The sequence below is a fragment of the Tyto alba genome, unplaced genomic scaffold (genome assembly GCF_018691265.1).
Source record: "Tyto alba isolate M040663 unplaced genomic scaffold, T.alba_DEE_v4.0 Super-Scaffold_39, whole genome shotgun sequence".
Lineage (NCBI taxonomy): Eukaryota > Metazoa > Chordata > Aves > Strigiformes > Tytonidae > Tyto > Tyto alba.
The window spans coordinates 10883817-10896222 of NW_024881314.1; the positions used below are offsets into that span (position 1 = coordinate 10883817).

Consider the following 12406-nt stretch of genomic DNA (forward strand, 5'->3'; position numbering starts at 1 on the left):
AGAAGACAGACTCTGCAGACTGCTGCCGGCCTTTTCTGGTTATCAGGCTGAAAAGCCCTTCCACAAAATGGTTAATGTGTGTGTACCGAGCGCTTCCTGAGCAGTTGCTGAGTATAGGAGATCAGTTATGCAAGCTGTTTCTTCAGTTTTAATCTGATTTCCTCCCTCTCCTCTTAATAAATCTTATTTTTATTAGATCTTTTGAGTCTTAGGCAGCTTGGGAATTTGACATAGATTTTCCAAGAAAAGAAAGACCTCTGAAAGGAGGTAAGAAAAAAACCAGGAGGCTCTGGAGATATTCAGGCAGCAATTCTCAGCTGAAAGAGCACAGGACACAGGTCCTTTTCTTCAGACTGTCGTTTTCAGGGCAAAGGGCTGCTGGAAATAGCTATTGTTGAATCTGGCTGAGAACTTTAAGGGATAAGAGGTATCACTACTTGTCAGAAACAGCAATGTCAGGGTGAATTATAAAGGGATGGCTGATGTGATGGGGGATTGCAGTGGGCTGTGTAGCTCCTCTGTGACTCTGCATGGCTGGTTGCTGCTGCCTTAAGGCTGGTCTTGCCATTTATTAGGGGCCATTCCCCTCACACTGCCCTCGGTTCACCCCCAGTCATCCTGCTGTTTACTTCCCATTGCCTACATGTTTGCACCAGGTTTGACATCAGCTCCACATCTGATCACAGCTGAATTTACACACCAGACACTCAGCAAAGCTCTACCTAAGGAAAGACTGGAAGTTTTTTACTCAAAGTAAGCTATTATAGCTCGTAGTCCATCGCAGGTGATAAGCAAGCAAGAGAGAGATTGCCAAAAAATGGCATAACTACAGGGTCAGCATAAGGCCACCTTTCATAGATGGGAAGAGGCAGCAATATCTAGCTTCTGCTGATTTCCTATGGTATATTTGAACTCTATTTTGGGAAGTAAATCAGTCTGGCACACCACTTCAGAAAGGCTACTGAGCCTGGATCTACCAGGACTACTATTTCCCTTTTTCTTGGAAGCCTTAACTACTCTGAAACACTGGAATCAGGATGGTGGGAAGGGTTTGGCATTTTTGATGTGGTTTGTTTTGTTTTTTCCTTTTTTTTTTTTTTTTTTTTTTTTTTCCACTTGGCGGTATGTGCTGAGGCAAGTCTTTAACAGCATGGAATTGGCATGTTTCAGGTTCTCCGTTGGTACGAGTACATTTTGCTCCCAGTTGTGGGGTTTCTTTATTTAAGATCAAAAATATATCTACGGTTTAACCTTGCACTGATAGAAAGCTTGTGCACCACAAATGTTGATTTGTAGAAAATCACAGAAATCCCCAAACCCATGCCATTACAAAGTGACCCAAGGAACTACTTAACTGGTCATCAGGATCACTGGGAGCTTCTCAGCCACTGAAGCTGGGACAAGCCCTGACTCAAGGAGATCTCAGCAGGGGTGCAACTGTAGTGATGAGCAGAGACCTGCTCAGTCTAGATGCTTTAAGCAGTCAATCAGCTTTCTATCATTACAATCTGTCTTGGCCTTTAATACTTTCTTAGTTCTGCTTATCTGTTATTTCTGTGTTTCAGATATGTCCTAGTGCCCTTCACTTTGGACACCATTTTTTCTGTTACATACTGGGCCCCCAAAAAGCAAATACAGTTGGGCTTTAGGTGACCGGGGTAGAATTGCACTAAGCCCCAGGTTCCCCCATGGTGTATGACTAAACTACACAACAGTCACAGTTCTGAAATGATCTGTAAAGGTTACCACAATAACAGCAGGATGCCATCTTATTTATTTTGCACTTGGCTTTTAGAGTTCCCTATCTGAAAGTACATCAAGTCTCTGTGGAGCTCTAACATCAATGCCACATTCTATGAAGCAAGGAAAATATAATATTTTTACAGTCGGTCTTTAAATCATTTTCTGACAACAAATCAATCTTACAAGAAGCCTTGTTGGTGTTATGAGTAAGAGGAGAGATTTTAAGATTAAAGTATAATAGTTTGCTGTCTCCACAAATTTGCTCTTTCGTGTATCAAACTATTGCATTCTGCTGTTGAGATCTAATTAAGCCCCACCAATGAGATTTATGGTAGTGCTAATAGGAAAAAGGATCGTATAATGCTGTTAATATGCGCTCTATAATTAACATTAATGGGAGTCGCGTAGTTAAACACCCCTCGCATCACCCTGAAAATGGATCCGTAGGTGTAGTGTTTACTTTATAACTGTGGGGAAGTAGTGATAGATACTGGGCAATTACCCATCTTAGCGATTAGCAAAAAAGTTAGAGATGCTTCAGGAATCACTCTGCCCCACGGCAGTGCTTGACCTTGGAGCCCTGTGACAGAGGATGAGCCTTCTCCTGCCGCCCTCCCCGTGGTCCCGGGACAGCGGTACCTGAACTAGACTGCGGGAGCGGCGTGGGGAAGGTGCCCAGAGCTCCCTGGCAGGGCTGTACCCCCGCTTCTGTAATCCCTTGCCCAGGCGCCTTCCGCAGCCTTCAGCATTTCGTGGAGCCAGCTTCCGCAGAATTGGCACGTTGCAAACCCAAACCTTCGGTAACGGGAACCAAAGCCTGTGGAGCCATTTTGGGCTGAAATACAACTCTGATATTTGGATACTTGTGTCCACTAAAAATCCCAAGGTTTTTTTACTCTCTAGGAGTAGCTTTAGGGGTTAAACCCCAATAGGTATGTGACATTCTGTGTGCCCTAAATCATCATTATTGTTTCACAAGGAGGTCTTGAGGCCCATGGATAACATTCTCCTTAATTAGAAAAGTAGTGTTTTACCCCCTCTCTCCAGGGGTGCAATTTATTGCCCAAGTGAAAGGCAATGAAAATCATTAAACCTTAAATCTCAGCCCTGACACAGAACACCCGGCTACCTCAACCTTTTCCTCTCTGACCCAAAGTGCCCTAAAACCAACCAACCATTCCAGCCCTCTGTGTAACCATTATGTGTGTTTGCTACATGATGTTGTTTTTGCAGGTGTAAATTTAAGTTGAGGCCAAATCTGTGGAAGTTACAAAATCTAGACACGCAAACAGGAACTGCAAAGTGATATATGCTCAGTGATGAGAACTCTGGGTAAAACAGGATATTAACTGTAAGAAATGTGAAGTCCTAATTTCTCCCCAGCTCCCCAAATAGAAAGAGAGTGGAAATAAATGCTTCGAAGTAGGATATTCTTGGTGAATTAGAGTGAGTGTTTTCATTTTATCTTCCTAATAATGATTTAAGATGACTTTTGCATGAATTTAAGCACTATAAAGAAATGAAAGCCTGGGAGGAAGATGGTTCTGAGGAAGATTTCCATGTTAAAATATTGAGAATGATTTTCAAAAGCATTTAAGTGACTTATAGCCTACATCTCCTGAACTTAAACTCTTAAGAGAAAACATTTTAAAGATGCCTGAGGGTACAATTACGCTTTACAGCTTGAGCAGTCCTAACCATTCCCTTCCCTTTTTGTTCAGGCTCCAGTCCAAGGCCCCTTCCTCTGTGCCCTGCACCAGCTTTCAACCTATGAGACCCTGCACAGGGTGACTTCAGTTAAACCAGCAAAATAAGCCGTTTCTTCCCTTCAGGTTAGCAGGTTGAGTCAGCTTAGCAAAGCACCCTGCCACTCTTAGGAACTGTATGAGGGGAGGGTGAGGTGACAGCTAGGTCAGCTCTTCAGTCTGACCTCCTGCAAGCCAACAGGTATAGAAATCAAAGTTTCAATTTCTATTTTTACTTTAGGAACTGAACACAGATTTTCTTTTTTTGTTTTTTTTTTTTTTTTGCCAAGCCTCTGGCGCGCTAAAGATCAGGGCCTTTTGGGAATGAGACTCCATGTCCTCAGGAATTAATTTATTATCAGACTTCTCTTGGTTATTTTCCAAGTATTACGTGACCTCCCCATGAACTCCACGGCATCCTCTTGCTCTCCACCACGACAAGCCTGCAAGCGCTGACTGGGAACGAGCCGGGGGATGCAGATGGGGGAACCGCAGCCGGTGCCGGACACCCGGAGCCGTGAGGCTGGAGGCCGCGGGCCGGGCTCCGCGCCGCTCCCTCACGGCTCCCCAGCTCCCGCCCGGACGCCCTGCCCTGCGGTGCCACCCCCGAACCCGAGCGGTTCTCCCCCTCGGGAGGTGTTTATCGCTTTACAGGCGGGAAGCCGCTCTGCCTCTCGCTTTGCGGGATGCGCCACATCCCCCGCCGCCCCTCACGGGGCTGCCCCTCCACGCACAGTCCCGCCGCCGAGGCCGTGAAGCGCTTCCCCCCCCCCCCCCCGCCCCCGCCGCAAAACGACGGGGATCGGGGGCCTCCGCGCAGCCCCCGGGCTGTGAGACCGACCGGTCCCCGTCCCCGCGGTAACACCCACCCATCCCTCCGCCCCCGCCGGCAAGCGCCGACCCGGAAGGCGTTTAGCGGTCGTGCCGGGCAAGATGGCGGCGCCCAGGCGGTGAGGGGAGAGGGCGGCGGGAGCGGCGGCGCGGCCATGAGCGCGGCCCGCCGCTGCAGCCCGCCCCGGGCGCTGGCAGGTACCGCCGGGTCTGGGGGCGGAGGGGGCCGGGGCCGTGCTCTGTAGCGGTACGCGGGGCCTGTACGCCTCTCGGTGTCCCGGGGGGGTTCTAGGCGCCGTGTCACGGCAGGGTGCCCTCCCGATGCGTCTGACCTCTTGGCGCTGCCCTGTTCCAGCGGCTTCCTTTCAGGGCTGCTGGCCCCCTTTCGCCAAGATCGTTTTGTCGACAACATATAGAGAGGGAGTAGTGGAATGAAAAACTAAAAATGCATCCCTAGGGAGCTGAGAGATATGAAAGAAAGCCCCCAAACCCTTAGGGCAAGCCTGCTCTTTCAGTTCTTTCCCCTGCAGCCTGCAAACACGTTTCTCCCCACCCGAGCAGCCCTAGTTCCCGTTTGGTGGGGTGCCTTGTGTAACAGCTGACAAGAGACATCGTGGTCTGACTTAAAAGCAAACTTGGTGACAGAGAAGGAACTGGAATCGAATGTTTTGTTTTGGTGGTTTGTTGGTTTTTCGTGTGTTTTTTCTTTTTTTTTTTTTTTTTTTCTTTTCTTCCTTTAAATAGGATTATTTGTCTGGCATCTGAAGAACACTGGAATACGGCAGATACCCTGCCAGTTTGTGCATCTGTGTCGTGTAGCCAATGACAGATTGATTACATTTCAGTACTTTAACTTTCTCAAACGAATGGTAAGTGCGGGAGTGTATTTATCCCATGTTTCTCATTCTTTAATTCATTTGTCCCGTGTGATGAGTCAAAATGGAGATTAGTTGATAAAAATATTTTTCTTATCAACTAAGCTCAGGCAATTCCAAGCATCTCATTTTCTCCACTACATCAGGGTTAAGCACTTGGCATATAAAACATTTGAGGTTGGAGGAAACCTGCTGTAGCAAGGACAATGCCTTGTGCTGCAGTGTGTCTTTTACTTGACAGGGGCATTTAGTGCCTTTGAAGTGGGGTGCTTATCTCCTGTCGAGAAACATGAAATGATTTCTAAAGCTGTTGTTTACAAAAAATGGTAATAAGATGGTCACATCTTGGCTAGCAGTCATACAAGTGGTAGATGGAACTTGCTTGTGGAGGTAGTGTTCTGACTGAAGAGTTTATCAGTTAATTTGAATTAAAATTCCTAAGCTCATTAGTTTAACAGGTTACATCCTATAGTGTGCTGTTAATTTTAGATATTAAGAGATGTAATTATCATTCAAACCCTCAAAATTGTATCTTTGAACAATTGTATTGCATGTAAAAGGGTAGTAGTAAATGACATGTTTTGCTCTTCCTCAAGTTGTGTCCTGTTTGTTACTTGTACTTTGGAGCCATATCTATGAAAAATGCATAAGAGTAAGTCTTAACTGCTATGACCGCAAGGAGCCTGTTGGTATTTTTTTTGAGGTTTCAGTCCTGTATGAAGCAAGAGAGGGAGGTTTCTTCCATACTTCTGGGAATCACCAGCACTTCTCAGATTCTTTTTTTTTTTTTTTTTTTTTCTGCTGTTGATTTGACCTGTTTTCACATCACTCATTCATTCCTCATTATAATGATTACTGTGTACTTTAAATCAGGATTAGTTGAAAGCGCAGTCTTTTTACACCTGTCTCTTGTGCTTGAAATATATAGAAAGTTTTGGGAGATAACATAGAAAGATAGAAGCTGAATACTCTTATTCTGTGTTTTATTCTGTAAGAGTTTTAAAAGAGAGGAAACAACTGCCTCCTAACTTTCTGTTCAGTATATGTTCATTTGAACTCATGCTGAAAATTGTTGTCTGGCTAATTAGAGTAAAGTTTGTCATAAATAGTAATGGCTTAATGTGGGATGTGATTTTATATCATAGGAGGTAGATTGTATTTTGTGTCATTTTTCTGATTTTTTTTTTCATATGTTAAAGGTGCAAAAAGTTTAGTGCTTATATGTGGAGACGAGTTGTTAGTGACATGTGTGTACCTCTGTTTAAAGGTGAATTGATCAGTTGTAAATCAAATGGTATTACCTGGTGGTTTTGAGTATGAATAAAGTAGAGTTTGCTGTCGAAGCTATGGGGGCAGAAGTAGTTTTATCCAGAAGCAATTTTTCAGGCTTAAGTAAACATTATTGATGCAGTTGTGAGTTGCAAAGCTGCTTTTGTAATATCTTCTCCAACTTCAGAAATTTTTTTGCATGTGGAAAAGATGTTTGAAATTCAGGGTAACTCAGTTGTGTCATCATAGGAAGTAGTATATATCAATAATATTGATGTTGCTAATAACCTGAAATGGACAGAAGTATCTTCTTAACTATTCATCTTAACATTTCTCATTCTATTTAGTATGTAACGCAATGCAACAAAGACCTCAGCCAACGAGCCAAACTTAAGTCAGATTCAGTTGCATCTCCTTTTCATGAGCTTCAGCAACTGGATCAAGAAAAAAAGGTTATACACAAGATTAGACCAATTTCACCTGTTCAGCAACCTTTGTCTGCGACGTCAAGTAGGAATGAGTTGAGAGAAATTAAGTCAGCTGCAGAAACTGAAGACTCAGTCACACCAGTAAGAGCAGAATCCAAAGAAGACAGACAGTGGAAAGAAATGAAGCTACAGCTGGATGCTTTGCCAGGAATTTTGGCACGCTTGTCCAAAATTAAGCTTACAGGTACTACTGGTCGTTTTTTCACTTACGTGCATCCTGGTTGATACCAGAATTCTTTAGCATGTTACTGGTACCGTGTAGGTTTTTGTGTGATAATTCTCACTTTGCTGACACTACGTACCTGGGTCAATTCCATCAAATGTGTTCAAGGAAGAATTGTTTTGTGGAAGAACTTAGTATCTTTCCCCCTAAATTTGTTTAAAAACTGTGAGGAGGAGCTTGCATCGTTTAGTCAGCTAGTGTTTGGGAATCATATGCAAGCATTATTACAAAAAATAAGGTGAAACTAGGCTAAGAAGTGAATTTACAAGCATTGTATTAAGTATTTAAAGCCATCTTGCTTAAGTTTAACAATGTTCTGTCTTATTTACTTACCTTTCACTTTAGTACTGCTTATTGTGGAATTAGCATTAAAAGTACCAGGAAAAGATAATCCAAATAATTTCCTGCCTTATAAAGGAAAATGTTTGAGTGTGACCAATTAAATTTTTTAAAGTAAGGTATAATTTACTTTTCTAGTCAATGATAGGGTTGTATCTTCAAACCAGTGGTTTGTTAAACAATTGCCTTGTAGCCTAGCTACATTTTCTCTTGTTCTAATAGTAATACTTAACAACTTTAAATTACTTCTTTGCCAATAGGTAGTGCTATATATACTTTTATATCTAAAGAAACTAGTGAACTGACCAAAGCCTTACATTTTGTCTGTATCAGGGCCAAGAACAGAAATACAATTTCCTAAGTCCCTACTGTGATGTTCTCTCCAGTGGACGAAATAAATTCTTCACAAAAAACCCAGTTGTACTTTGCCATAACAATTTGTTATAATAAAAATCCTGAATTCAGTTTGCTTTTTGAAACTTTTGGTCTTGCAATATATATATTTTCATTGTATTGACCACATACACTGTACAATGGTCATTTAAATTTTTCTCTAATAAAAGGCCTTGCAGTTCTCAGCGTTGACGAGACATCTCATGTTTTGGACTTGGCAAAACTGATCTTGAGTCTATGTCCAAATGTTCTTCCTCATTATTTTAAAAAAACCTCAAGGCATATATTTTGTGCTAGGTTGGTAGACTTGAGGGATGAAAAGCATGTCTTTCGATACTTCACCATGTCACATTTATGTATTAGCCTTGATAATTTCAAATTTAGGTTTATAAAACTCTTACTAGCATATTAAGCAGTTATCAGGATTATTGTACTTCAGATTTGCAACAGTTTTGTGACACATACAACCTCAACAACTGCCTCTTCTTTCTTTCTGCATAATACAGGTCTTGCCTTTTCCTCCCCCATGCTGTTCGGTTGTAGTAATATTTTGTTTTCATTGGCTCACCATGGATAACTTAAGTGCTATATGAGCAATTAGCTCTTCTGGCATATTTTCAATTAGGTGATTTTATTTCAGTGGCTCTTTTATGTGAACTTGAAAGCTGTGCTAGTTATTGAAGTAGATTAAATTAAAAAATCTCAATAGATCCAGAAAAGTTAAAATGCCATGATTAAATGACTAGAGAAAGAGAAAACAAGCTATTGTTTTAAGCACTTGAAATGTATGTACTTACGTTTGCTGATATTCCTTGTGGGTAAGCTCAATATTAGTAGCACATCTGAGTATTACTGGTCCTCCTCAAAAACGGGAGTGTCAAGAACTGCAGTAAGATGGAAGAGTGTCTTTTTCCGGAGAAAGTAATTTTATGTGATACTTTCTTTTTGTGTGGCCTCAGTGTCACTGTGAAACTTTTCAACAGCTTCTACTAGGCTCTTTTTTAAATGCAAAAGGCAATATTGACAAGCAAGCAAGTACCACTCTGGTTTTAAAACAGGGTGTTACTTGAAACCTGTAGAAGGCACAGGTTACAGAATTGTGTTCCCTTTAGGACTGTTGTTTTGTATGAGTCTGCCTTTCGAGATGCTCTATTCTTGATCCAAGGTAAGTGTAGTAAACTTCGTACCTGTTGAGAAGGTATAGAGATATAGAAAAAACCTCAACCTCTCTTCTTATTGTGATCTTTTTCTATTTTGTGGGGAAGATGATCTGGGTTGCGGAGATTTTATTGGAAGTAGAAAGTGTAAAGGAATAAGTTGGATGAAGAGGGGTTTGTAGGATGGGAGTTTTGTTGTTGGTCTTTGTTGGTCATAGGATAATGTAGGAGATGAGCAGGAAAAATACTGGGTGGTGTGCAGAGTAAAGAAAGAATTAGCTTTTTTCCAACTTGTGTAATCATTTAGACAAATTATATATTCTATAAAGAATATGGTGGTGTAGTTCTTTGATATTATTTTTTTTTTAAAGAAAAATAAATTATCTGAGGTCAGTTTTCAAGTTACAAATGACACACAACTCAATTCCCTTCACCCATGAAGTTCTGATAGATCTCATATCCTGTGTGGGTTTTTTGGCAGACTCTTTATTTATACTTTTTAGAGTATGAAATAACAAAAAAACAAACTCTGCATTATGCTAAAATGGGACTTCCTTATGCCCTTTTCTTTTCCCGCTGCTGGAGTAAAGAGAATGTTTGTTTGTGTTCTGAACTGTAATTCACCTTTGAAAGGAAATGAGTTTAGCTATTACCATACCCTCCTGCTTCATGTAAACTGCAGCTCTTGTGACTCTGCCATTAGAAGCTCTGCCTTACCAAGAGGAAAAGATTTTTGTTTATATTCTTTTGCCATAGAAAACAATTAGGGAACTTTTAATTGCTTGTCGCATAATCCACCTTTTTGTGTTTGGTTTCCATCCTTTCCCTTCTCTGTGGTGTTCTCTGTTGGCTGCTGTCTGAACAGCTGTATCTCACCCTCCCAGCACTTGGAAAGCTAATGCATCTGTCTGATTAAGTTTTCAGAATTGTAAATGCCATTGTTTTCAACTTTATCCTAAAGTTCTTGTGTAGCTGAAAGTAGGAAGAGAGGTGAAGGTGTGGTAATCAGAGGACATTCTAGTAACTTCTCAGGCAAACACATTAAGAATTTCAGGTTGTCTCATCTTTTTAAATTCAAGTTTACATTTAAGTGATGTTTTCCCCAGTGATCACCGATGAAAACTAAGATGAGCTATATACAAAAACACAGGAGAATGAAACTTCAGTTTTTAATTTGGAGGAAGTCTGATGAAGGCACGATATGAAAAATGCTGCGTATTCTCATTAGATATTTCTCTGTGGTTTAGGATCATTTTGTCATTGTTGCTCTTGTAAAGGATGTCTTGCATGTTGGTCTTGGTGAGGACAACCAGCTAGATGTGTAGCACCTGTCTGAGAAGTGAATGTATCAGTATGGGTCAGATGTAAACTTAACAGCTAATTTCTAAACATCTGTAGAATTTTTATATAACTTGCAAGCTCATTGAGGAAGAGGCTGTATCTTTAGCCTATCTTTATCTCTGCTGTGCCTGGAATAGTCGAGTCCTGACTCCAGTCTACTGTAACACTGATCTCCTTCAAAAAGTCATGCTAGAGCCCATATGTTTCAAACACTTATCTACTTTTTCTGTATCCTGCATTTTAATATACTACAGTTAACATCTTTATTTGTGTTCATATGAATATTAATTTGTCTAAAGATTCATTTTTATTTACAATTGTGCATTACTGGTTGTTGTTTACCCAGAGATCATATACAAAGTCTCTCCTCCAAAGTCCTTATATTCTTTATGCCACCTTATAGCAAAGCACTTTTACCTTCCAACTCTTAAAAGGTATTTTAGAGTTTTGGTAGTATTTTCTTCAAAGTACATTTTAATAGTCAATCCATTAAAGCATGAAGAATGTTGCTTTTATGTTCTGATTACTGAAGACTTGTTTCAGGTCTCGCCAGAGAGGTTTCTGCACTTGATATCTTGCTTTGGTTCAGTGTGTGCAGTATCCATGCAGAATCATGGTGACCTCAAAGGAACACTTCAGGAAGTCACCTAATCTATTTTCCCTCAAGGCAGGATCATCATTAGGTATATTATGCCTGACTTGATGTTGCTTTGTCTGTTCTTAAAACCGACCAGGGAATATACAGCTTCCCCCGGCAGGCTGCAGCTGTGTGTTACTGCCCTTACTGCTGAGAAGTCTCTCTGTGTGTCTAACAGAAATTTTCCTTTGCTTCACTTTATGTATGTTACTACTTCTCCAAATGCTTAGAAATGTGGAGAATTTCTCAAAGTAAGCTTATGTTCTGCTGTGCTTCTGTCATTGTGGATGTGAGATGTTGTTTGGTTATATCTAACTCTTGAAGAGTTCAACCCAGTATCCTATTAACAGTATGTAAGAACAGTTGAGAGTAAATTACTTCTGGTTTTGTTATGGTCTATACCTTAGAGCTAAAAGAGGCCAGCCTGAGATGCTTATGTGTCTGTAAATCTGCAGTAATTAGTCATCTTTAAAAGAGTTATGCTGGGGTTTACTGTGGTCAGATCAGAATCAAACCTATTGTGCTTTTTCCTCATCAAAGTGTAATGTACATGTTACGGACAGATTTCACAAGACTGATATAATCAATTATCTGAGGAGGCCCATAAATGTGTTTGATGTTTGTTTTTAAGGTAAAGATTTACATATCATTTTGATGCCATCCGATCATAGGTAGCTCCTTCCACATGAAGGATGATGTGGAAGTTTTCCAATCAGGTGCCAAAATTCCTTTAAAGACAAGTTTGGAAGCATCTGTGATTTAGTTTTAAAATCTCTTTTAAAATATGTGAATCTTTGCACCGAGAAAACAGGTTTCATAAATTGAAATGGGAAATTCTGGCTTGACGTAAGGGGAAAAAAAGTTTCACCATGAGGACAGTCAAATCGTGGAGCAGGTTGCCCAGAGATGATGTGAACTTTCCGTCCCTGGAGATGGCAAAGCCTTGAGGGACCTGGCCTGAATTCAGCATTGACCTTGATGTGAGCAGGAGTTTGGACTTGAAGATTGCCTGAGATCCCTTCCAATCTGAATTACTCTGTGTTGTTTCCAGACAATGTTAAACAAAAACCTAGGAGTAAAGACTAACAGCTATAAAATTGTGCATGGTTTCTACATCATGGACTTACTGAGCTTCATTCAAGATTTGCGAAGTGGATAAATATGATAATTTAGGAGCATTTTCAGTTTTGGAGACTAAACTAGAGAGTTTTTTCATATGTCCCCTTTTCAGAAAATAATCCTGTCTTGTTTTTAGAAAACATTTCTCACATATGAATTTGTGTCTGTACATTAGTGATCCTCTAGTATAGAAGTGCTGAAATGGAAGTTAGAAGCCTGAGACATTTGCTACTGACTTATGATGTG

General features: G+C 40.9%; 1 protein-coding gene across 1 annotated transcript in view; it reads left to right on the plus strand.

The window, feature by feature from the left end:
• Window positions 1-4343: 4343 nt before the first annotated feature.
• The window catches only part of LOC104364513 (protoheme IX farnesyltransferase, mitochondrial), a 105564-nt gene continuing 97501 nt past the window's right edge, over window positions 4344-12406 (plus strand). The window contains exons 1-3 of the mRNA XM_033000288.2: window positions 4344-4517; window positions 5064-5188; window positions 6811-7135. Of these exons, the coding sequence (XP_032856179.2) occupies window positions 4475-4517; window positions 5064-5188; window positions 6811-7135 (493 nt within the window). The 5' untranslated portion in view covers window positions 4344-4474. The remainder of the gene's footprint in view (window positions 4518-5063; window positions 5189-6810; window positions 7136-12406) is intronic.